Raw genomic sequence first — 24,135 nt, forward strand, 5'->3', positions numbered from 1 at the left:
GTTTCGAAGGCTTTTGGAACGACTCCATTTGTTCCATGCAGGTTCCTAGCGAGTCTTTTAGCGGCAACTCGGGCCATCGAGACGCTAGGACAGGGCCTCTCATCGCTGGTTTTGGTGAGATCAATGGTGCCTGGTGTCATCAAAATAAGATGTTGCGGCTACGGCTGCGGGCTACAACTCCTAGTACTCCGTATAGATCCTCTTGACCGTACGAGCAAGCTGTGCCTTGCAGCCTAGCCTATACTCAAGGCAAGACTCCCTGACGGTGGCACTATGAGTACATGGTTGCACACGTCAAACTACGTCATGGCAGCGAGGCTCCTCCGTGGCTGCTTGTGTGAAGACATGGATGTAATACTAGGGCCTGGGATCCGGCCCGTTGACAGCAAAATTGCGGAGGCTCCTAGAAGTGTTGCGCTTGCCATCGTCGTCTCTGATGTTGATCGACGAAAGGCCAGAGTTGCGGTGGCTTCAAGACTATTTGATAGCGGCTGACAAGACCCTCCCCCGGCACATGCCGTACCAGTAGCAAATAGGGTAATGTGCTAGTTCAAAGGATACTTTCGGTCCTATCAGGTTCGTAATGCAATGATGGCGACAGCCGAGCCACAGTCGCCAGGCTTCATCTATCTCATTCGAATGTTCAAGAAGTTAGGCTGATTGTCTCAGTATTGACTTTTGCCGGCTGCTCAAGTTGCGCAGCTAGTTAGGGTATGACTCAGGATGACCTGTGGCCAAGACCAAGACGACACCACCACACGTCCATCCACATTTAAAACAGGGTCCCTCCATGTGGCAGCGAGGATTTCGGCGGCGAAAACGAGAGAGCAAAACGCACTGGGCCTCCTTCATGGGCTTCGGCGGTGTCACAGCCTGTCACGATGGCTTGCGACAAGGGGGGTTGGCCAGGAGTTGCGAGTCTCCGGAGTGCAGGCCCAAAGTGGGAAAACCAAGCAGCCGAGATGCCACGACAGAAGAGACAAGTGGGAGTCGCAGTAGGGCGAGCATCCTTGGCCCGCGCCATATAAGCTTAGATTGGGCTCTGGCGCTGACAGGCTTGCTTCGAACGAGCCGGCAGGCATTCCGCCAACGAGATCAGCGAGCGACATGGCCCAGTCGTCATAGTAGTCTCGGTACGGGTGTCTGTTGTACGTAAAATCGTATTATACGTTCTCAAGCACAGGGGGAAACGTTACGCCAGCGTATGTCACTCGGCTCTTGCTTCAGCTAGTCAGTGACACAGGAAATACAGGAGCATGACCCTGAGCTGATTTAACGTCGGTTTGATGAAGGCGTCAGGCCACGGCCGGCCGCATGTCGATGCTTTTCGAGGCCGGGTGGCCGACCAGTAGATCACCCTTGTTCGAGGAGTGGGAAATGACAGACACGCAGGACTAACCCCCCATCCATGCTGTCTTGCAGCAGCCACACAGCAAGGTACAGCAAGGTAGAGGGCGCTAATAATAGAAGCGACACAATGATATGGACAGCGTCGTCTGCAATAACGGGAGCCGCCGCTGTTGAACAGTTGGCAATGGGGCCCGGTTGCAGTAATAACAAGAGAGCGGAGAGCACTGTATTGCCACAGCGGGCATGCCGCTTGTGGTAGGACAGCTCCGTTCAGTGCTCTTTGAGGCGAAGATGAGCATCCGAAGTGCACGCGCGCAGATCAGACCGCCATTTCTCAGCCTCGAGTGGACAAAGAAGAAAATGACGCCCAGGAGATGAGGATAATTTGTGTCGGAAATTCATGTGGTTGGCCTATCGTGGCTCCTGCGCATCCCCCTATTGTCCATGGCAGGTTTTTGCTTGAGCCTCTCAACGCAGTACGTGAGCGGATGTAGACGGCATCACGAGGAACGCCTCGATTGTTCAGCTTGCCTGAAGTACTTGAAAGCACAAATTTGAGGAAATCGTTCAAGCGCTATAAAAACGTCGTCCGGCGACTTCAAGTACAGCTGGCTCCTTCGTTGACCTGGCTGCTGTACTTTACTACAAAACTACTGTAAATACTGTAAAGGAAGATATACTTTGGCGACATCATTAGGCGGTCACCAATAATTGCGGCTTATTACCTAGCGTGCTGGGAAGGGCCAAGCTGAAGCGTGGCTAAGTTACTAAGTGGTGGTTGAATGGCCATTCCGCACTAGTAGCGCCGCCGGAAACAGCAAGTTCGGCAGATTACGTACCGCCATCGACAGATGGATGATATGGCACTTTGCTCTGATGCATTCTATTTCGTCGAATGCGGGCAGGCTCCCGGGCGCAATGCATCTTTTTCCCCCGGTGCTTTGCTCTATTTCCGAGAAGCGAGATCTAGAGTTAATAGTGTTCGTACCTGGAACCGGGGACTCGTCACAGAGAGAAGCAGGGTGCCGCCAAGCAGTCGGCGTCGCTGCAAACGGAAGACGGAAGGCCGCCACGGATCACGGCATGGTGGCTGTTTATGGGCTGTCTTTGGGGGGTGTTCGGCGTTCCGCGCCAGCCGGGGCATCTTCAGTTGTTGGTTGGTGATGCGTGGCGAGAGCAGAGCCAGGTTGCTGGGCCAGGTAAACACCTAGGCAAGCAGGTGGCAAGAGGCGCCGCTTAGGCAGAAGCAGTCTACTGTTTCTACTATAATCTTATATTTCCCTTGTTTCTTCTTCTTCTTTATTTCTTTCTTTTTCAATAATCAACAGCCACCAGCGTCTTTTTTAGTACCCCCGTGCTGGGCGTGCTGGGCGTGCTGGGGCAGAATTGCCGTGGCAGCAGCTAGAGGCGGCCGACTTGCTGGATAGCGACAGCGCTGAATAGACTTTGAGGCTCACTAGCTCCGCCTCCATCTAGTAGATTCACAAACAGGATGGTGGCGGCGTCCAGGGCATCGAACGGCAGTTTTGCAGATATTCTGGGAATCAGGCTGGGTGGCAGGTATCTTGCCACGGCACTTTCGTCGGAATAGCCACCGGCAGAAGCCGCATGTTTGCCTGAAAACTAGTCGGACAAAAAGGATGGTTAATGGTCAGCCATCGTGATGCGTGGAAGAGAGGATTTGGTTCATTTCCTTGGCCTCGTCTGCGAGAGCGGCGTCTTCGTCTACACCTGCATCTCGGTCCGTGGTGAGCGTATACAAGAGAAATAAAGAGGCAACGGGTGGCAACGAACGGGTGGCGACAAACAAGGCAGCGCACAGTGATTCGTTTGCTGCCAGCTGCATGGTGCAAGTAGACATCACAGAGAAAACACGCCACCAGCAAATAGCCATCTGCTGCATATGCATGTCTTTAACGAGTCTTCCGAGTTTATTTGGCCGCCTTGAGTAGAGAGCCTCGTATGAATCTTGGCCGTGCATCACCATTGTCGCACCAAATCACCGACCGCTGCCTCGCCCGTCACGCGCGTCCACAAACTGCAGACCGTCCGGGCAGCCAAGCGGCCATCGCCAGCCTCAGGTTACGCTTTCTTTGTTTGACTCACCGCCGCCGCAGTCATCGGGCACTCCAGCATCTCAAATCGCGAGCCGACTACCACCCACTGGACTGGGGGGAGGGGGCCTCATCTCTATCCGCGTCACACACCCAGACTCGACTTACACAGCGTGCACGCCTGCAAGCCATCGCGCACTGCTGCCTTTGAGATAGGCCAGCCATCGAGCCAAGGCGGGACGCCATCACACCACTAGAGCCGTCCAGGCCTCTGTTCCATCGCATCCAGAATTACCTAGTTTACTAGTACAAGTATTCAAAGAATCACAACAATAGCCAAGGTGCGGGCGCATCGACAGGGTCGCAGACGAGCGGATATCGTCTCCTCCCAGCACGTACGCCTCCTGAACAACATCAGACTGAATAGGCTGGTTGCACGGGACGCGCCCAAACCAAGTCCAAGAGAAACCTGCCTGATCCAGCGCACAGCAGCAAAAGTCGCCAGCCGTGTCGTCTTGCGATTCTACAGGGATCTAGGTAGTCTGGGGTGACTGTTCCAAGTTGCCAACTGATTCCTTGCACCACTCCACCCTGACCGTATTTCTTACCGCTGTCCCCCCTTCTTACATGGTTCTGGGGCACTTCTTTCACTATTATTCTGCATTGCTTTCTGGAGCAACAAAGTTGCGGCCGAAGCAGCGAGAGCGAAACCACGAGCTGTGCGAGATCGAGCGCAGGGAATACAGCCAAGACGAAGCACCCGATCTATGCGGCGACGGCGAGCCCCAAGAGCCCATCGAAACGCGACTGCGAATCAGCGCCATACATACATCTTACAGCATCGAGCACCCGTCGAACGAGTCTCCACGAGAGCGCAGCAGCTGAACGCGCAGCGCAGCGAGCGAGCGACGGAGCGATGCAGAGCGCTCGAAAGTGGTTCGGCGGCGGCGTTGGCGGCCCAGCGCCGGGGTCCCAACCGGGGCAGCAGCAGCAGCAGCAGCAGAAGCAGGCCTCGGGAAGCAGGCCAACTGCGGCTGGATCAGCAGGGACATGGTCCAGCAGGGACGGACAGCTTGACGGGGCCTCTGGAGAAGACACTTGCAAGGCGGTCCACCAGCAAAAGGCCGCCAGACCCGGTAGCGGCAATAGCGTCGGCGCCCGCGCCCAGCCAGCTGGAAGCAAAGGCACAGGTACTGGCACGGGCAATATCACCACAGGCGGTACATGGACTAATAATACGGGTGCCGCAATTGCCACAGCCGGGAGTGGCAGCAGCTGCACCAATTCCAGAGGCAGCACCTCTGCCAGGACAGGTACCGCTGCAGCGCCCATGGCTTCAGCCTTCAGCGCCCTCTTCAGCGCCCAGGCTGCCCCCGCCACCCACTCGGTCGCCCAGACTCAGGCTATGGCGCAGCCCCAGGCCGCTGTCACAGGCACTACAGGCGCTGCTTACAATTCCTCCTCGACTTCCTCCCAGGCGGCCGATTCGCCTGTCTCTCTCCTCTCCACGTCCTTGACTCTCTCACCATCGACCCAACCCGCCACGCCCCTCGACTCCTCCTCCCATCACCAACACTCTTCCGACCTTCTCGACACATCCGCCCGACACTTTTCCCACGCACACTCTTCGGCGCGCGACTCTCTCTTGTCCGCCGCGCTTCTCGACTCCCTCCGCCGCCACGACGACATTGACCTGGTCGACGACGACCTTTCCGACACAGACATGACGACCGGTCCCATGGGCATGGGCCGCTCACGGCAGGACTCCTTCGTGAGTGCCGGCCCGAAGCCCATCTCCGTCAACAACCAGAACCGCGATAGCGTCAACCGCAATCGCAGAGAGTCGCTCGCTGGCAGCCTCGCCAACGGCATGAGCTGGGCTGGCATGTCCTTTGGCAGCTTTGTCCGCGATGAGTAAGTAAAATGCCCCTCACCCCAACACCAACCAAATCTGCCCCCCAAAGCCCTGCGTTCAAGTTGCGCTGTCTTTGCCCACCATTCTCGCACTTTATTTGCAGTCTATCTTCTGCCTGCCGGCGCTGGTTTACTTTGCGACCGTGCATTAGCTCGCGGCGGCACCAGCGACTTGCACCATCTGTGTCGGGCACCATGTCACTTTTTTTTCTGAGGCTGCGGGGTGCCTCTTCAGCTGTCGCAACCTACGTACTGTACCACCATGGCTAACACAATCATCTCTCGAACAGCATCATGATGCAAGGCACATCCCCGGCCCAGTTCGGTGCTGCCGGTGCCCAGCCTTCCTCATCTTTCCACTCCTCGTCCTATCTGCCCAAGCTTGAAGCCAACTTCATGAGAGACTTCACATGCTGCGGCAAGACCCTCCCCAACCTCCACGACTTGCTTCAGCATTACGAAGAGGCGCATACTCAACCCAGCCCCAATTCTTCTCGCAACAATGCTTTTAACCAATTTGGCGGCCAGATGGGCATGCCGGGCAACTCACAAATGTCCAGCTCCAGGACTACCCCAACTCCCGGTCAGGGCAACATGCAGGGTCTCGGCCAGCAGCCCGGTCAAGCCCAGGGCGGTCTCGACAGCGTCCAGATGAACGCCCTCAACGCCAACATGCACGATGATATGGATGCTGTCGCGGACATGGAGATGGATGATGCGGTTGGGACCATGGAGCTCGACGACAGCTCTCGAATGACGCATACACGGCAGATGTTTGGCCAGCAACAGCGACCTCAGCTCGACATGTCCAATGCCGGTTTTCCCCAGGCTCTTCGCACATCGCAGCCCACCACGCCGGCCGTGGCTAGCTTCGGCCTGCAAAACAATCCCACCGTCTCCTCCGTTAATACCCCCACTCTTACCACCCAGCAGCAACAGCAGCTCTCTCAAGGGGGCGCGCAAATGGATGGTATGGACGGCATGGACGGTGACTTGCCCGGTATGCCCATGGGCGGCAACGGCAACGCTCTCGGTGACATGGACTTCTCCAACGGCAACCCTGAAGACGAAGACGGCGAGAACTTCTGCATCAACGATCCTGGCAAGCATCTTTTCAGCCCCAATGGCGCTTTCCCACCCGGCAACGCCAACAACCGTACGATCCAGGCTCAGCTCGCCCAGCTTGGTCTTACCCAGGGCCAGTTTGCCGACCCCGAGACAAACAAGGCGCTACTCCAACGCCTGCAGACTATGATGATGCCGGAGGAGCACAAGCCATTCAAGTGCCCAGTCATTGGCTGCGAAAAGGCATACAAGAACCAAAACGGACTCAAGTATGTTATTCTCCGCCTGCCCACGATTATCATCACTAACCAAGCCCTCCAGATATCACAAAGCTCACGGTCACCAGACGCAGCAGTTGCACGAGAACGGCGACGGCACATTCTCCATCGTTAATCCCGAAACCAGTGCGCCATATCCTGGGACTCTCGGCATGGAGAAGGAGAAGCCATTCAATTGCGAAACATGTGGCAAGCGATACAAGAACCTCAACGGTCTCAAATACGTATGTTCCAAGCCTCTCTTACCTAAGCATATGCGATGCTCGGTATACTGACACCTCTCACAGCACAAGTCTCATTCGCTACCGTGCAATCCCGAGTTCAAGGCACACGCTATGGCTGTTGGGCTGAACCTGCCTGGAATCACTGAGGACGTCCCACCTCAATGAGACGGCCGATCAGCATCCTCCACGGTGTCTGCGACGCCGCTACCCATATAAACATGCATGCTGGCCCCGTGCATCGCTCTGTATAAAGCTGCAACCCCGACCCTGTCCAGTCCTTGACGGTCTGACGGGGCGGGGAACATTCTGGGGGCAGGCCCCAAAAAGCTGGCCTTTCATCTTGGTCTATAAAAGTGATTTTCGAGGCTGTCTAGGTATCTTCTTTTGGTTCACGGTTCACGGTTCACGGTTCATTGCAACGGCGTTACTTTGCAACTTTTCCGCTCTTTGGCTTCCCTTGATATTGGCGGCAACGTCCCCGATACACGCAACTTGCCACTGGATCGGCAGGGTCCAAAATTCTTTTTGAACAAGGTTCTCTAGCTCTCTGTTTCTTACTTAATTTTCCTACGCGATTCCCAAAAGGCGAGGTTGCCCCGTGCCGATCTTCCCGCGCCCGGCGCTCTCGAGGGCCGATCCCCAAAAGTCCTCTGAACCCTCCCCGCCCACCGAGCTCCCGCGTCATAGGAGCAGGGGTTTCGCCTCCGCCCTCGTGAGAATGAAACTTGGGCTTACCTGTCGATGCCTATCGGTTTGCCCTGTTTTGGAAGGTGATGGAATGCAATTGCAACTTCCCGCAAGCCTCTTCTTACATAGCGCGCATCAACAACGGCGGTGGTGGTTGGGGGCGAAAGGTGGACGGAACATGCGCACAGCTCGGCCGAACGACTTCATTTGCTCGCCTTCTTTTCGATTTTTCTTGTTGTATTGCTTTTTCTTTTCATAGTTTCCAAGACTCGCTACGGCAGAAGCGCAACACTAATTCCATCCTGCGCATGGAAAAACGTTTTTGGATCGAATCAGCCTTATCAGAGCTTTTCTTTTTGGTCTATATCTTATAGACCTTTTTCTGATGTCACACCACTTTCGGCCCCGCGTTTGGAGTCAAGATGATCTGCAACTTTCGCGTCATGATCACGTCGAGGGAAGAAAAACTGGGCGAATGAACGACCTGTCGTCGCATGCAAAGGTGCACACGGAAAGTATGTCGCTGCTTTATAGTATACTTTGTCTTGTATGAAACAGTGCAAGGGTATTGAGGGTGGGAATTTTCGTTACTGGATCATCGGTCTGACGTTCAGGTTGCCTGGTATCGTGATTTTGTCTTTGTTTGGTTTTCTTTTATTTGTTTTTCAAAAGGAGAATGGTTACACAAAAGAATTTCAGGGCAGTGCTTTTTTCTTTTCCTTTTATAAAATATCACTCGATTTTCGTTTCTAATGCTATTACTATCATGACCTTGGGCCTCTCGTGACTTCTCATCTCTTTACTCATTCATGCAGCCAGACAGCGCGGGGAGGGGGGGAAATAACGGAAGTTGGCCTACAACATTGACGTGATTCATAGCTAGCCAAACGCCAAAGCAATGCTGCGATGCAAAACCCAAACCAGAAAAACAATCGAGATGTAAAGACTGAAAAGTGCCAAGTTTATTCCTTGTTGTTTGTTCAAACAAGAGGATGAGCGTCGCTCGGAGCTGTAGCTACGAGCCAGGGCGCAGCAAAGTGCAAGTGATCAAGGACGGGATGGGCGCGACGGCGGCGGCGGAGGAGCACCACTTTAGTTGATTTCCATGCCGTCGTCCTCGTCCACCTCGGACGACTCGGCAAGCTGGTTACTGCCGACGCTGCCCTTGCGATCGTCGCTGCCGTAGCGGCCGCCGCCGCCGCCGGCACCCATGCTGGACCACTCTAGCTCCTCGCCGGCCACGACGCGGCCCTCCATGTCAATCTCCTGCGAGAGCTCGACGAGCGCGTGGCGCGGCAGCTGCAAGAAGCCCTGCGTGCGGACGATGCGGCCCCAGTGCGTCATGCATAGGCCGGCCGCGCGCTTGCGCAGCCACTCCTCGTCGGCGAGGCCGGCCGAGTACCAGATCAGGCAGGCGTTTTCCACGTCGAGCTCCTTGGCGAGGCGGTTGACACAGAGCAGCCGCAGGTGCGGGATGCCGTACATGTTGGCCATGACCAGCAGGCCTGTAACCTCGTCAATGCCGGTGAGGGATTCGCCGCCAGCTTCGACGTTGCCGTGGATGCTGTCTGTGTATAGGTAGAGTAGGAATGCGCGTACGACAGGATACGGCTCTGGTATGTGCATCTTTTTCGTATGGAACTCAGCCATCTGAGCGTTGTAAAGTCGCGCAAAATGGGCCCAGCGAGCTTGCAGAATCAGCTTGTGAACATAGATGGGCCTTGAAGTTGTAGCATCGGGTGCCAGCCAGTTCTCTGTAGGCTCTTCCGCACTGCGAATCAGACCCGAGCTGAGCATGTCATCGTCTTCTGCGCCATCCGCAAGCGCGGTGATGACAAAGTCTGTGCCGCTGCCCGACTCGGGTGGTTTATCAAACGTCTTGGCCAAGTCTGCGCCAAGGCCGTGGGATGGTTGGTCGAGCGGCCGCGCCAAGGCCGAAGGTCGGGCTTCGACACTGGCTTGTGGTGCCAAATTATTTCCAAGAAGGCCGTAACGTCGAAGGTCAACTTCCATAACATCACTAAGAGCTGTTAGCAGGAATACATCGCAGTCCAATTGTAACAAACTCACCTAAGATATAGCTCGTAGCCCCCGGGTCCGAATTCTGGACCGATAGGATCAAGAGGGCAGCCAAGCAGCCAGGCCTTCGTGCCATCTTCATTCATAGTACAATAGTGCCATCGATACCCTGATTTGAACATTTCTTGACCATCTGCCAACTTCTGCCATCGCAATGTAGTCAAGTCAAGTGCAGACAGAGAGCATTCGCGATGCGTGATGGTAGCGGCCGGTGACACAAAGTCGAGCAGTGTGCCTGACGAGTATATGTGAAAGTGAATACCAGAGCCCTGCGACGGGCTGTTGGGGCCCGAAGTAAATTTCAAAGCAGATATCGCACCGGGGGCAACTGGTGCGTATGCCTTCAGTTGTACAGATGGGGGGTTGACCTGAGCCGTACGCGAGTTGGCGGCGTATCCAGATGTCCCGACTGCAGGGCTGTGGCCCATTGTGTATGGTGGTCGAGGAGAATCGGTACGGTTGCCGCTAGCGGGTCGATCGTAGACGCCGATTTGGGGTCGTGAGTCGAACTCGGGTACACCCTTCAGGTCCAACCACCACATATCGCTAACCTTGTCCATGTCCTCACTGAGGCCGCCGAACACCCACAAGCGCTCTCCCCAGATGTAGGCGGAATGATCAAACCGGCCAATAAAGCGCCATGTTTTAGACCAAGTAAATGTTTTCAGATCGAGGTAGCAAAGGTCGTCAAGAACATAATTATTCGTCCCGGTGATTCCGCCAATGATGAACAATTTATCTTCGTGCAGTGTCGCTGCATGCCGCGCTCGACCTTTTGGTATGGGGCCAGAGACCGTAGGCTGGGTCCAGTGTGCAGTTTTCAGATCGAAGATGATTAAATCGGAGAGATAAGTGCGATGTTCGTTTTCGCCACCAAAGACGAGCAATTTGTCGCCTTGGTAAAGTGTCGCAGTGTGTCCTGTGGTAGAGTTAGCAAGATGTTGTCGGCATGAAGCGGTGGGACAACATGCCCATGCGTACACCTGGGATGTCACCATAGTTGTCGACCAGGCTCCATTGGTGGCTGACAAGGTCGAGTCGCAAGACATGGTTGTACACCTCATCGGTATACTGATCAAAGCCGCCAAAAGCGTATATCTCATTGTTGCCACAGTATGTGACCGAGGCATTCACAAGACATGCCGGTCGCTGTCCCAGAGTACGAGTGACCTTGGGTCTGTAGCCATCGACTGACGGCCGGGCCTTGGTGGGAGAATTGGCCATTATGTAAGTGTTGTTGGAGTCGGGAACGGCGGATGGGGGCGTTGGAGCAGCCATCGTGAATGGCGTCGCCGAAGACTGGTGGCTCGATGCGTCGGGCTGGGAGAGGCCGTCACCAAAAATGGAGTTCGATGTCTGAGAGGCCGGGGTAGAGGGCTGGGCCATGACAACGGACTCGAGAGCCACTATGTTCCCATGTCAAAAGGCTGGAGTAGTCGAGGCCGAAAGTGGGATTCTGAGCCCTTTGTGACGAAGTATGTGTCAATACAAAGATAACAGCCTGTTCACCTCTGATATATAGGTGGCAAACGGAAAGGCACGCAATGCTGCAAGCGCCTGTGACAGGCGTGTCGAGGTCGGTCAGAGCAGCCGCCAGCCAAAGAAGAGTGGACGTTTGGCAAAATTACGTTGCTCCACTGACAGGCGGCACCGGTCGGACCAGATGCAGGGGGCTCTGCATCGAACGGCCCACTTGTCGCCTTGTACGGACTAGCCGGGATCAAACCCCCGGATGAGACACAGGCGCAGTGACGGACTATCTTTATTCCGTCCGGTTTCCGCCACTCGACAGGGCCTTGCCTCGTTGCCTGGACAGACAGATGGTGGGGCCCAAAGTAAATAAAAGGTAACGTGAATCGGGAGCATCTGGTCGACATGCCATCCACCAATATTCACCCTCATACCAAAGATCCCATCTATATCCTTTGCCCGTTCAGCTTAAAGCTATCATAGCTTACTTGCACACTTCTCAATTTGTCTTTGCATAAAAGTTCCGAAATCGTTTCGAAAATTGTTACGTCTGATTTGCTTCCTCCGTTGACGCTCTGCCGCGCCTGGCCTCGTCAAGAACGGCATCCTCGATTTGATCGCACCACTTCACTTTATTTCCCTCGGAAAAAGTGTCAAAAAACCAGGAGCCTTTGACTAGAGTGTCTTGGAGTTTGTTTCATTTACGCCGATGCTTAGTTTGCTCTCACTACTTCCTACGTCTTCAGCATTGAAATCCTCCACAATCCGTCCTGTTCTTCTGCGATAAACTTCCCGACAAAGAAAGACCAAAAAAAAAATCCATCTATCTTCATTATGTCGACCGCCGCGATATCGACACCAGTCAAGTCCCACAAGGGACTTTTCTCGTCTCGCACTGCTGGGGGACGTATGCCACTTACACCATCTCCCCGCCAGCAAGCTACGACGACCACCATTCCCGTGAACATCAACTCCTCCCCATACACGCCCGATGGATCGGGAAATAAAGATTGCCGTGCTACCAAAGGCTCAAAGTCCGCCTACGGTGGCAACCTCATGTCACATCTCTCTCGTTCCGTCTCCATGGCTTCCAGCCGTGGATCACCAAAGTCCAACATTGCTTTTGGTGCGCAAACGCCTCGCAAGGCTTTTGAGCTCGGTGTCTCTGATTACACCCTGACGGGAACTGGTGTCCCCAAGACGCCCGCTAGCACAAAATCCAAGAAGGGTTCCCTCCGTCAAAAGCCTACCAAGACGACCATCAACTACACCGGCGACCGCTTCATCCCCAACCGTAGCTCCAGTTCAGCCATTGCCAACGCCGGCTCCAGCAAGCTCGATCTCTCCGAGAGGCAACGACCCAAGTCTAGCACCAGCGGCTCATCTGCCCTAGCCTCTGCGGCGGATGATGCTGCCGCTGCTTTTGAGCGACTAGACATTAACAGCGAGGAGGCCGATACCTACACAAAGCCTTCCCCGAACACTGTTGCCTACCAAGACTCCCTTGCCGACGCTTGCGGTGTCAAACTCAACACCCGCATTCTAGAATTCAAGCCTGCTCCTCCCGAGTCTTCCAAGCCTATCGATCTTCGCCAACAATACAACCGACCTCTCAAGCCCGTTGGTGTCAGCTCGGCTCAGATTCGCCGGCGCATTGCTACCGCCCCCGAGCGCGTTCTCGATGCTCCTGGTCTGATTGATGACTACTACCTGAACCTTCTCGACTGGAGCTCCGGCAATCAAGTCGCCATTGGCCTTGAGCGCAACGTATATGTGTGGTCGGCTGACGAGGGCAACGTTAACTGCTTGCTCGAGACCAGCCCAGATACATATGTCAGCAGCGTCAAATGGTCCGACGATGGTGCCTATGTCGGTGTAGGCCTCGGCACGGGTGAGGTCCAGATCTGGGACGTCTCTGAAGGGCAAAAGATCCGCAGCATGTTTGGCCACGACACCCGTGTCGGCGTCATGGGCTGGAGCAAGCATCTTCTGTCCACCGGTGCCCGAAGCGGTCTCGTCTTCAACCACGATGTGCGCATTGCTGAGCACAAGACTGCTGAGCTTGTTTCTCACACTTCGGAGGTTTGTGGCCTCGAGTGGCGCTCCGATGGTGCTCAGCTCGCTACTGGCGGCAACGACAACCTGGTCTCCATCTGGGATGCCCGCTCGCTGTCCGTGCCCAAGTTCACCAAGACCAACCACAAGGCTGCCGTCAAGGCACTTGCCTGGTGCCCTTGGAACATGAACCTTCTTGCTACCGGCGGCGGTTCGTATGATCGTCACATCCACTTTTGGAACTCAACATCTGGTGCTCGCGTCAACAGCATCGATACTGGTTCTCAGGTGACCTCGCTCCGCTGGAGCCCTCACTACCGTGAGATTGTCAGCTCGTCTGGCTTCCCTGACAACTCGCTGAGTGTCTGGAGTTATCCTACGCTGGTTCGCAATGTCGAGATCCCTGCTCACGAAAGCCGTGTTCTCCACAGCTGCCTGAGCCCCGATGGCCAGATGCTCGCTACTGCTGCTGCGGATGAGAGCCTCAAGTTCTGGAAGATTTTCGAGAAGAAGGCTGGTTCGTCGGCCGGCATTGGTGCCTCGGGGTCGTCGAGCAAGGCCGAGATGGCCAAGTCCATGACCATCCGATAAGTATAGAGCTCTCATAGCTTCACGGTAGGTATGCAAATTTCCCTCTTCACAGACGACGGTCTCGTGGGCTGGGCTTGTTCAATTTTCAACGGCGTTGGGGAGTTGTTATCTGCCCTTCTGCACGTGGTTCGAAAGCGCTTCTCCACGATGAATGAATGCATGGGATGGTCTGAGACGAAATGCGACGACAAGTGATATCTCGAGAATGGTCATGTTTTTATTTCGATATATTAGGTTCTAGGGTCTAGGATAGTTAATTTGCAAGGAATTTGTATCTTGACTTTTGAACGTATTTGGCCCCTGCTGCTATCGCATTCGGGCACTTGACGGCACACTCGAGACATAAAAAACAGTGCTCGGCTGTGGTATCTTGGAACGTGGAATGCCATGTCCAAATCGTTCATCTGTGCAGCAGGGTGATCTTTCACGGCTGGCGCACTGGAGCCGATTTTTAGGGGCATAGACCAATAAATTCAGTGCTTTGAATGCTGTTTGCCAGCGCAAATAGTGGGTGGCGTTCGTGCTGGCGATGACTAATGCTGCCACCATAGAAAGCGTAACTTTGCTAGGTGCTCAGCAACTCTCTCCAGTGCACACCACCTAAGTAAACGGCACCAGTTTGTTCTTTTACGAGCCATCAATAAAGAGCTTGCGGGTGGCTACTGCAACACCATCTACGATTGATTCTTTCTCTTCCGGCTCGAGAAGCACAGCTGCATAGCGACGCCTGGCTAAAACGCGGCCGCGCTATCCATTGCCAGCAAGGCAATTGCTAGTCCAGAGCCTTGCTTGACTGCGCGAGCATCATTTCGTCGACGAAACCCGAAACCCGCATCCTTGCTTGCCAAATTCAGCCACGAGAAAGTTGCATTCTCGCCCGCTGTTTCGATCCAGCAGTCTACTATCCAGTCGCTGTAGTGCCAACGGCCCGGCCGAGGATCATTGCGAAACTAGGGAGCCATCTCCGACAGACGGATATCAGCGACCAGCCAACTGCGAATTACAAGTCATCATGTCCAACCAAGCTGTCGGTAATGTCTACCAGGCAATCATTGAGGAGGTGATCAACAACTCTCGGGTCGATTTCGAGGAGAGCGGCGTGGAGGAATCGGTGCTGGAGGAACTGCGCCAGGTGAGCCTACACCCCATTCTCTTTACCAGCTCATTTTGAGCCGCAGCAGAGACAGGAGCATCTGAAAAACACCTTGCCCAGCGACCTCCCCTTCTGTCTTCTTTTGTGTCTTGTTTCGACGTTGAGCTGTGAGGGAAGCGACCGTCGCGAAAGAACAGGCTGCGCTGGTTGCTTGTAGGGGCGATGGGACCGAGGTGATGCTCACTGACGCAGAGGAGGGGGCGGCGGGCTGGTGTTATTTGGGCCTTTTAAACTAAAACGGCCCGACCATTCCTGTGCTGCCTAGCGCCATGGCTGCCTGATTGGCTGCTCGTGCGACCCTCCATTCTTGTTAATGCGATCACGTGAATCACATGCTGCGATTTCATTACACTTACACGGTTGTCTTACGATGATGATTTCAGTGCTAACCAGTATTGCAGGGCTGGCAGCAAAAGCTGACGCAGCTTGATGTCGCTCGGTTCCCATGGGACCCAAGGCCGGAGCCCACGCCGGCCGTGGCAGAGCAGCCGCCCGCTCATTCCTATGTGCCTCAGCCTCCTATCCCAGTCGCTGCTCCCGCTGCCCATAACGGCGCAGCAGAAGGAGCCTATATCAAGGACGAGCCTGGTGTTGCTATTAAGGAAGAACCCGGCACGCAAGCAGCTGGAGTCCCCCCGTACCCCGCTTACACGGGCATGGATAATGCCAACAGCGTCGCCGCGAGCCGAGCAGCGCAACAACTGCAAGCTCAATATGGGATTCGTGCCGCAGGCTCGATCAACGCCATCCAAGATCGCATGGGTCAACAGCCTCAGCAATCGGGCCAAGCATCGCAAGCCCAGGCACCTGCTGGTCAAGCACAGCAGCAAGGCTACAAGCCACCAGCGAACCAGCAGGTCCAAAACAACCAGACTGACGGCGCCGGAGACGCAGACGACGAAGACTTTGAGGGGGTGCTTCTCCAACGCAGTCAGGCCGGTACCTTGGATGAGCTCGGCCGAGTAGACATCGACCGCATGCTCCATGCCAAGATGGCCGCGCAGGCTCGCAGCATGGAAGGTGGCGGCTTAATGCTACCCTTGAAAGAGGCAACCAAGAACAAAAGCACCGCTTCAACAAGCCGCAAGGGCAAAAGAGTTGGCGCCTACGATGGTGGGGATGACGATGACGAGGAGGAAGATGAGGATGCCATCAACTCAGACCTCGATGACCCTGATGAGGACCATGAAGAGGATGAGGTCGACGATGAGGGTCTTGGTCACATCATGCTTTGCATGTATGACAAAGTCCAGCGAGTCAAGAACAAGTGGTATGTATCGATCGGTCATTGCATGAAGACAACGGGACTAACTCCATATAGGAAGTGTACACTTAAAGACGGCGTTCTTACTGTGAACGGCAAGGAGTACGTCTTCCACAAGGCCACTGGAGAATATGAGTGGTAAACGTCGTTCTCCGAACGGGACACTGCACCATGCCTGGTCAAAAAGACTCGCCCAGGGCGCTGTGCCTTCCCGCTTTTCCGGAGGCTTTCATGTTCTCTTTTTCTCTTTTTTGTTTAACATGAATCACGTAAGAAATTGGGGGGAAGGAGATACACTGGAGTTTGGTATTTATTTTTTCAAATCTTGTTTTCGCGTATCGCAAAAGCCGACTCATACCACGACATGCTAAGGCCCAAATTGGCCGACATGCTAGATCAAAATTAAAATAACGCTTCTACCATGTTTTACCTTTTCGTGCTCGTCTGTGTTTTACGTGGTTGTCCCTAGCCGTATGAGTCTGTGTTTCTTAGTACACAATGCAATCCGCTCAACAACGGCTTACTCCACCGACAGAAGACTAGCTATGCAAATTTTACATTCATGCGGATACAGTAAATAATAAATAGACTGAAAGGCAAGCTGCAGCTACTGTGCAGATGCGACACAACCACATCCCAGGGTACAATGGCAGCAAAGGACTGGCTCTAGGGTACGATGGCGAGCCTCGTGCCAGCCAAGCTCCATCCAAAAGCAGAAGTACCGCCAAGCCGACCGCGCGACAGGTTGTTCGTTCATGTCAAACTACATCCTAATACAGGTATTCAAAGAGAGCTGCTTTGAGTCGCTCCATATTACGCTAGACAAGAAGAGCAAAAGTTCTCTGCACAGAAAGAACACGCAGCCTAGCAGAAAAACGCCGCAGGTTTGTGTCTGGCGGCGCGCGACAACATACACAGCCCTCCTCCGAGCTCGCCTGTTTTCTCTTCTCTACTCCTGCTATGGCCACTCCCCCACCCATTCGAGGACAGAATCCCGCAAACACCTACACAAAGACGAAGGTAGCAGGCCGGGAGTGGCTTGCAGAAGGGAGAGGAGATGGAGGGGGCGTATGACGACAAGACGAAAAACAAATAATAGACAAACAACACAAAGGGCTTTTGTGCGCCCCCCTCCCCGCCTGCGTGTCTGCAATGCAATGTCACTACGATTGGGGTAGGCGCCTGTTTTTGCCGACCTTGCCGCGGTTCCAAGCCTCGCCATGAGGCCTCTTCTTCCCTTCTGCTATTTGCGACATGTGTGGCTGGCTGAGGCCAAGCGGTTCAGAGCCCGATTTTCTTCGGCAAGTGAGTGTAGTCGTCATATGCCAGTATTCGTATCCCACTTTCTCCAGTGTTCGAATACGTGGCATGCCGAGAGACAAGACGAACGACGTGCAATGTTCTAGCCCCCCGCCGAGGCTCTAGGTTTTCCAGCCTGCTTTGCCCTGATCTGCCGCCACGTCAAATGTATCCGGACAGTTTCCCGACAGGCCATGATGCTGGCGGGACCGAAAACTGACCCAGCCTCGGCCTTGCGCTCGGTTTTCTGCGAAGCAACAGCAGCAGCAGTAGCAGCAGCAAAAGCCACAGAGACCGCGGCGCATTTGTCTGAGCCAGCGTCAGAACTCCAGTGCCATCAGGGTCTGTTCGTCCAGCGCCAAAGCCAGCATCGAGTCATATTATTTGTCATTCTGCTGCACTTTGCCCACGTTGCAAGCGCCTGCAAGCCTGCGGCGCCCCCTTCGCTGAACCCTGACCGCCACCCGCTGGGCGCAGCTTGCTCCGAGCAATGAGGGAGATGGAAGAAGGCGTGCTCATCAGGCGCTGATTGCCTGTCCCGACAGTTTGGTTCGTGTTCCCATGCCTAGGACGGTGGGGCGCAGCTATCCCACGGGACGCGAGGCTCAGTCGATGGAGGAGGAAGGGGCGTGTACAGCTGGTCCTTGGATCATCATTCGCTGCTCCTCTTTCCACATGCTCGTCACGAGCTCACAGCCACCGCCATGTAGTGCATTAGTGCAACTACCCGTCGTTTCCTGCTACTTTCCGGTCGACGGAGGGGTAGTCAGATAATGGGTTCTGGCGCGCTTCCGCGCTATTTGTTGCTGGCTCAGCTGCGTGTTGACGAGGCTGGCGGACAGGGGTCCCGTCGCACCCGTTGCCCGCCCTGGCACGAACATCATTGCCTATCTCGCCGAGATTGGGCTGTATTCTGTGCCCATCCGCTGCTCGCGTCGGCTAAATAGTACGTGTAGTTTAGCAGCGCAGCAATTGCCCCGTTTCTGGCTAGTTGCAGTGAGATTGGACCAGCGTTCGCTGAAACATATGCCACGACATGAAGGTAATGCTTTCTCGCGGGCCGTGCTTTTCCGACCCGGCCGTCATTAGACAACCCTGGTTGAAGTCCGCGAGAGACCCGAGCAAAGCGATTCTGTACGAAGCAGGAAATTGTACGCAGCATGGGTCAGGCCACTGGCTGTAAGTGGTGGTAAAGCTTCGCTGCCAGGTGTCGTAAGCCTCATACAGTGTCCACAACCATAGTATCAAGACACTCTGGAGATCGGCGGTTCAGGTTCTCTACTAGGAAGAACAAATATAATCGAGGTTATACTGCCTGGGTAGCGCCGCATATTTCCATCGGTATATGCTGCATCATCTCACTGCCTAATCGCACGACCCGGCGAGCATGTGCTTGAATGTCCAACTCTAGTTGGAGTGCGGCATGAAGCTGCCCTGTGCTCACCAAACCGGAAAGAAGTAAACAATGCGATAAATCAGCAACGCCACATAAGCGGACCAGAATGTAGCGCACTATATAACTCTTCACCGCCTCTCGTCTCATGCGTATTTTCCGCGGAGCTCTTGCCGGTTGTCATGCAAGGCGCTTGGTTCGAAGCCACACAAGATTGGCATCACCGTCGCAACGGCTGCGGCCAAGGCCAGATGCAGTGCGCATATGCCCGTAGACCAGGCCTTCTGGAGAGGGCCTCTCGCGACGGCGTGACGACCCAACCCGCGCGTGACGCAGTTACGCGAGAATTTGTATGTTGCATCGATATGGGTCCTTCGCAAGGTTGGTGGCGGCGGGGTTTCTGGCCGTACCCTGTTTCCATCCCGGATGTGCAGAAAAAAAAGGTCTTGAGAATGGGCTCCAGCGATACGTTGCCGTGGAAGGGAATGCGTGAGTGGTGGTCGTGGCACATCACGGTGCGGGAGGAGGTCTCGAGTCATGCGGGCTAGTGTTATGCGGCGATATAGGGGAGTAACGCACGACGGATAGCAGAGGCAGAAGTCGCGGAGTAGTATATCAAGAGACTTATCATCACGAGGGGGGAATTCTGGAAGATTGGTTCTGGCAAGCCATTGCTGTGGCCAGCTGGTGTGGCACAGTTTTGGCTTGGGTACTTCGTTAAGTTCGCGGCAGGCATTCCCAAACATGGCAGTTCAGGCCTAGAGCGCAAGGAAACAAGATTCCAAGTATTTTGCAAGTAGAAGAAGCAGGGTACTCTTTCTACAGTGTCGAGTCCCACCGACACCGAAAACGCCCCAGGCTCATGGAACCATTCCAGTCCAGCATCATCTGGTCCACTTGAAACACGGCAGAAGCCAAGGTGCTCGTGTAAGTGAGTTCAGACTCCTTCCTTGTAGATATTCTAGGATTGGCTATTCCAAATACAGGCCAACAGCGTTGAATCAAAATAGCAAAAGTCTTCAATCACGCGTCGCCCAAGCTATCGCCGATCCGGCGCGGTCACTCTGGCGGTGGACCATGGATGGGCCCGGGCCTTTAGCAAAATGAACTAGCAGACGGAGCAGTCATATCTGACCTCTTTCATCCGGACCTGCTTGCGACATTAGACTGCTTCTGGTAGCACTTAGGGGTTAGCCAGAGCGTTGACAGCGGGCTAGGTCTTGTGGCGTCTAGTTTTAGAATAGCGAAGCCACTAACCAAACTAAAACGCAAGATTCCTTGATGCGCCGCAATTCAAATATGGCCGGGTTCCTAGAAGACGCTAGCAGCGACGTGCGGGACATCTTTTCTAAGTTCAGGTCAGATGCTCCGACGCAAAAAACGGCGAAAACACGAGAGCGACTGCAGCCTTGGCCGTCGGAAGCCATAGCCAGCGCGCGCTAAACGGACGCCGGCCCTACGCGGGCCAACAGCACGTCGCAAGCAGTGCAAAGGGTAAACAAAGACACAGAAGTAGAAGGTGACAGGAATACGCATGCATCGGTATTAACGGACAGAGCGTGGAGACTGTGTCAGCAAGCGCCCAAACTATGATCATCATGGACTCGTCAGGCTACTAACCGGCTACTTTCGAGCCATAGGACAGGCCCGATTAACCGCTGCCAGCCTCGTGGGGTCGAACGAGGTAAGTAGCATGGACTCGAAACACGCCGGCAGACCGATCAAAGAGATAAAAGCCAGAATGAAATAAAAGGCCGTCCGACATCGAAGAGCGAAGATCAGGCTCGGCCGCTTCTTGCAAGCCGCCCCTGCCTGCGAGTTAACTCACAGAGCTATCACAACCCCACGTACCCCTCATTAACCAATAACGCACGCACTTGCAAGCTAGCAAAGTCGATTCACGATACTACTTTCCCATTGCAGGGCTCTTCCCGAGACTGCAGATCTGAGTGAGGGTCGCATGGTGGTACCAAAGCCCACACTAAGTTAGTGAAGAGACCGGCCTGCCTCGCGATGTAACACTTTCGTCTGGCAAGCAAGCTAAGTGCTGCATGGGAGAGAAACGAGACATTGGCGGCATGCCGCGGTGTCACACGTGCAATATCAACATTGCTGAAAACTGCTCTTTACAAAAGTTCCTGATCCAGCGCTCCGGGCTCGGTTTATCGACTCGTTCTGGCCAGTTGCAGCGAAAAGGGTGTACAAGAAAGCCAGGGAATGTAGAACACATTGTGTTACCCTCGCCTCAACATTTTGGTTGCAGCGCAGATTGAAGTGCAGCGCCTAATAACTGCCCATGTCATACAACACAGTCGCCTAACAAAGCTTACGCTCGGCTTGAAATAGCCGATGTAGCAGACCCGAGGTCGATTGAGCACGAATGAGGCAGCGCTCGCCAACACGCCTAGCCTGGCTCAGCGGATGCCCAGTGTAGGGGGGCAGGAGGAGGTTGCAGCTGAAGGGGGAGTAAAATTAAGACGCCCGAGTGACGTAGGAGAGCTGCCTAAGTACTGCCAGGCCTGAGATTGGACTGGGCGCTGAGAGGCGCTCGCGAAGCAGCCGTACGGCCAGTACCGTGCCGTGGCAGATTTTGATGAAGTTGACCCCATGAACCAGCGCCACAGCGGCACGCCAAGGTACTAGCCAGCGACACGGGCTACTGTGCCACGCGCGTGCACTAACAGCACGAATGAGATGCAGGTCGGGACGACAGCGACCGGCTGGGAGAAGGAGGGGAGGGGGAAATAGGAGCCTGTATGCACGACGGGAGACGGGTGCTTTGCGGGCACTAAAGGAAGCCACCGACAGGGGTTCACAGAGAGGAGAATCGCATGCCACAGGGCAAGGAGGCAACTGCCCAGACCGCCGCCGGCTTCTCCCATTGACCATGGTGCTTGGCCTCGACAACTGTGTAGGAAAGAATGCCAACTCGCAGACGCTCGCCGGGAGCTACCAAAGCCGGTAACTAATTGATAACAGGTACTGGTAGTAACTAGCATGCCGGGGGCCAGTGGGCTTGGGTGGGGAGGGAGCATCATTGGAAAGCTTGGAACTGGTCGATTGGTGGAGAGCGAAGAGGGTAGAGCCGTGGCATGGAAACTTCTTTTTCTCGGTGGGGGGACGAGAACAGGGCCGTTCTGCCTGGCCTCCCGTCCTGGGCATCGTCGTTTGTGACGGGTCGATGGTGAAGAGGCACATAGACGGGCGCCATCAGGATAACACACACACCCCCCTTTCCGGCGCCTGGTAGCACGCTTGTACGTCTGTCACTCCCCCTTTCGCATCTGGCTTTTGAAAATCCATCGAGCGGCGGCCGGGTGACACCATGGACTTTTTTATTTTTGAATATGGTTATTCTCTACGCCTACGCGTATCTGGTTCCTTCATTTCCACAGGCCCGCGGGTCTCTGGAATGACAATAGAGTTGAGACGTGAGCCATGCCAAAGGCAGTGATCGATAGGGTAAAATACGAGAACAATGTGCCATTTTCTCTTGTTTTACTGCTTGCCGTGGGGCACGGTATACATATGATCGCACTTTCACATTAAATGTGAATGTCTCTTGCCTCCATACAGCGCTTGCGATTGCATCGAGCAGCCAACTTACACGGCCATTTGAGGCTTATTTCAGGCTCCTACTGCCTACTCACGGTAAGCAACGGCGACAGTCCCAGTATTGGCTCTGGAGCTCATCTGCCTCCATATTTGATAAGCTCCCTCGAGCCTTGTGCGCCTCCTTTGACCGGCTGCATAGTAGGCCACATGAATTTCCAGGCTGCAGCGGTGCATCCCATCGTTGGCTCTGCCCAGCTTGGGCACAGCTGCGCATTCTCCAGACTCATCTTGGAAAGCTCATACCAGAAAGCGGTTGCTTGTCGATGCAGAGCCCGCCCTGGGAAGTGTGCCCCCGTCATTGTGCATGCTCTAGTGCTGCAGGGGCTGGTTCCGTCTCTGTAACTAGCCTTTCCAGATGTGACCGCTTTCGTCAACCCCTTGTCTTTTTCCAATTTCACAAAAAGCGAGGGCTTTTGTGGCTTGTGGTTCCAGGGCGGTGACAGGGCCTGTAGTTTGTACCCGGCTACACCAGTAAGTAGTACAGTAGGCACCAGTACTTCGTGTGCATGCACAGCATGGCCAGTGAGCGGCACATCATCTTCGTCTGTTGTCTTTGCCCGTGTTCTTGACTTTACTAGGCAATGCCCTGCAAATCTAGTTCTAGTAAACTCCAGCATACCCACCAGACGACGTTGGCCATTGTCGTCAATGTCGGCGTGGCCGTTGCCCTTTATTAAAACAGACATCTTCGTCAGAAGTTTGCAACGGCGGCTACCTGTACCCGTTCATCGAAACATGGAGTAGCATTTGGTGGTTACTTTCGGGCTGACTACGTATGAAACCTTGCATGCTGCGGGAGGGCAAGGAGAAAAAAAAAGGTCTTCGCTAGGGCTTTCGCTTCCCGTTGCGATGCTGTCCGTGTCTGGGTGGGTTAGAGTCGCAGCAAGACTCGTGAGTTTCCCGGTGCTACTGATACATTTGGCGTCCGCAACTTTTTTCGCCCCCAAAAAGCCCTCAACTAGCCAGAGGGCGTGGACGCAAGAAACGAGGCGGCGTCGGCTTTGTCCCTGGGGTGGTGCGAGCCTGGCGCACAGGCTCAATGACCCCATGTTCGCTGAATGATAATGCTGGCATTATTACTACCAGTATTATTATTACTGATTTGCCTCCCGCTGTCTCTTTGTGAATTGCAAAAGCTCGGTACAACATTACAGCAATATGACCGAGGATTTGGAAATGCCCCATGCGTAGCTCTCCCTGGCGCTTCTGGCCTTCTGCGCCATTCTCTCTCTTTTTTTTTCGCGGCATCCAAAATCCGTCTATTATTATGCCTTGCCAGGGCCCAGTACCACATCCGCAGGCCCCCGGTTAATAAAACGGCTCTCTCTCCAGGCTGAAGCTAAACAGAGACACAAGTCGAGCTGCTGTGCAACACTTGACAGATGGAGAGGGACACGGCAACGCAGCAATGCAGCTAGGCAATACTCAGTTGGCATCATGTGCAGGACAGCTGTCGTTTTAGTGAATGTGACGAGACTTAGATGCAGGCACTGCAGAGCGATCTCCACGTGGGAGACGACTCTGCTAGGCCTGCTGGGATGGCGACGACGACAGACTCGGAATCGAGTTTGCGAGACGTGACGAGATCGGAGCCGGGTGTGAATACGGCAGTCGTGATTATCAATGATGTTCTGCATTTCTTTT

General features: G+C 54.6%; 5 protein-coding genes across 6 annotated transcripts; 4 read left to right on the plus strand and 1 right to left on the minus strand.

Annotated features, from left to right (window-relative positions):
- Positions 1 to 306: 306 nt before the first annotated feature.
- LMH87_006140 (uncharacterized protein) lies at positions 307 to 706 on the plus strand (the record flags this gene model as incomplete). Its single annotated transcript, XM_056203979.1, has 3 exons — positions 307 to 459; positions 557 to 576; positions 670 to 706. The coding sequence occupies 3 exons, from the start codon at positions 307 to 309 to the stop codon at positions 704 to 706; spliced, it is 210 nt and encodes a 69-aa protein (XP_056059381.1).
- A 3,614-nt stretch (positions 707 to 4,320) lies between these two features.
- Positions 4,321 to 7,050, plus strand: LMH87_006141 (uncharacterized protein; the record flags this gene model as incomplete). Its single annotated transcript, XM_056203980.1, has 5 exons — positions 4,321 to 4,594; positions 4,664 to 5,318; positions 5,609 to 6,652; positions 6,705 to 6,885; positions 6,949 to 7,050. 5 exons carry the CDS (start codon positions 4,321 to 4,323, stop codon positions 7,048 to 7,050), a joined length of 2,256 nt encoding a protein of 751 aa, XP_056059382.1.
- Positions 7,051 to 8,664: 1,614 nt separating this feature from the next.
- On the minus strand, positions 8,665 to 11,037 carry LMH87_006142 (uncharacterized protein; the record flags this gene model as incomplete). The annotated part of the gene is made up of 3 exons (XM_056203982.1): positions 8,665 to 9,592; positions 9,643 to 10,570; positions 10,623 to 11,037. The coding sequence occupies 3 exons, from the start codon at positions 11,035 to 11,037 to the stop codon at positions 8,665 to 8,667; spliced, it is 2,271 nt and encodes a 756-aa protein (XP_056059383.1).
- Positions 11,038 to 11,955: 918 nt separating this feature from the next.
- Positions 11,956 to 13,767, plus strand: LMH87_006143 (uncharacterized protein; the record flags this gene model as incomplete). 2 transcript variants are annotated; one of them, XM_056203983.1, is made up of 1 exon in its annotated part: positions 11,956 to 13,767. In XM_056203983.1, the coding sequence occupies one exon, from the start codon at positions 11,956 to 11,958 to the stop codon at positions 13,765 to 13,767; it is 1,812 nt and encodes a 603-aa protein (XP_056059384.1). The 2 variants fall into 2 exon arrangements, with proteins under 2 accessions (XP_056059384.1, XP_056059385.1); XM_056203984.1 differs by having other exon boundaries at positions 12,205 to 13,767.
- Positions 13,768 to 14,779: 1,012 nt separating this feature from the next.
- Positions 14,780 to 16,326, plus strand: LMH87_006144 (uncharacterized protein; the record flags this gene model as incomplete). Its single annotated transcript, XM_056203985.1, has 3 exons — positions 14,780 to 14,899; positions 15,322 to 16,190; positions 16,242 to 16,326. The coding sequence occupies 3 exons, from the start codon at positions 14,780 to 14,782 to the stop codon at positions 16,324 to 16,326; spliced, it is 1,074 nt and encodes a 357-aa protein (XP_056059386.1).
- Positions 16,327 to 24,135: the final 7,809 nt, after the last annotated feature.

This window comes from Akanthomyces muscarius, chromosome 1 (genome assembly GCF_028009165.1).
Source record: "Akanthomyces muscarius strain Ve6 chromosome 1, whole genome shotgun sequence".
NCBI classification, from domain to species: domain Eukaryota; kingdom Fungi; phylum Ascomycota; class Sordariomycetes; order Hypocreales; family Cordycipitaceae; genus Akanthomyces; species Akanthomyces muscarius.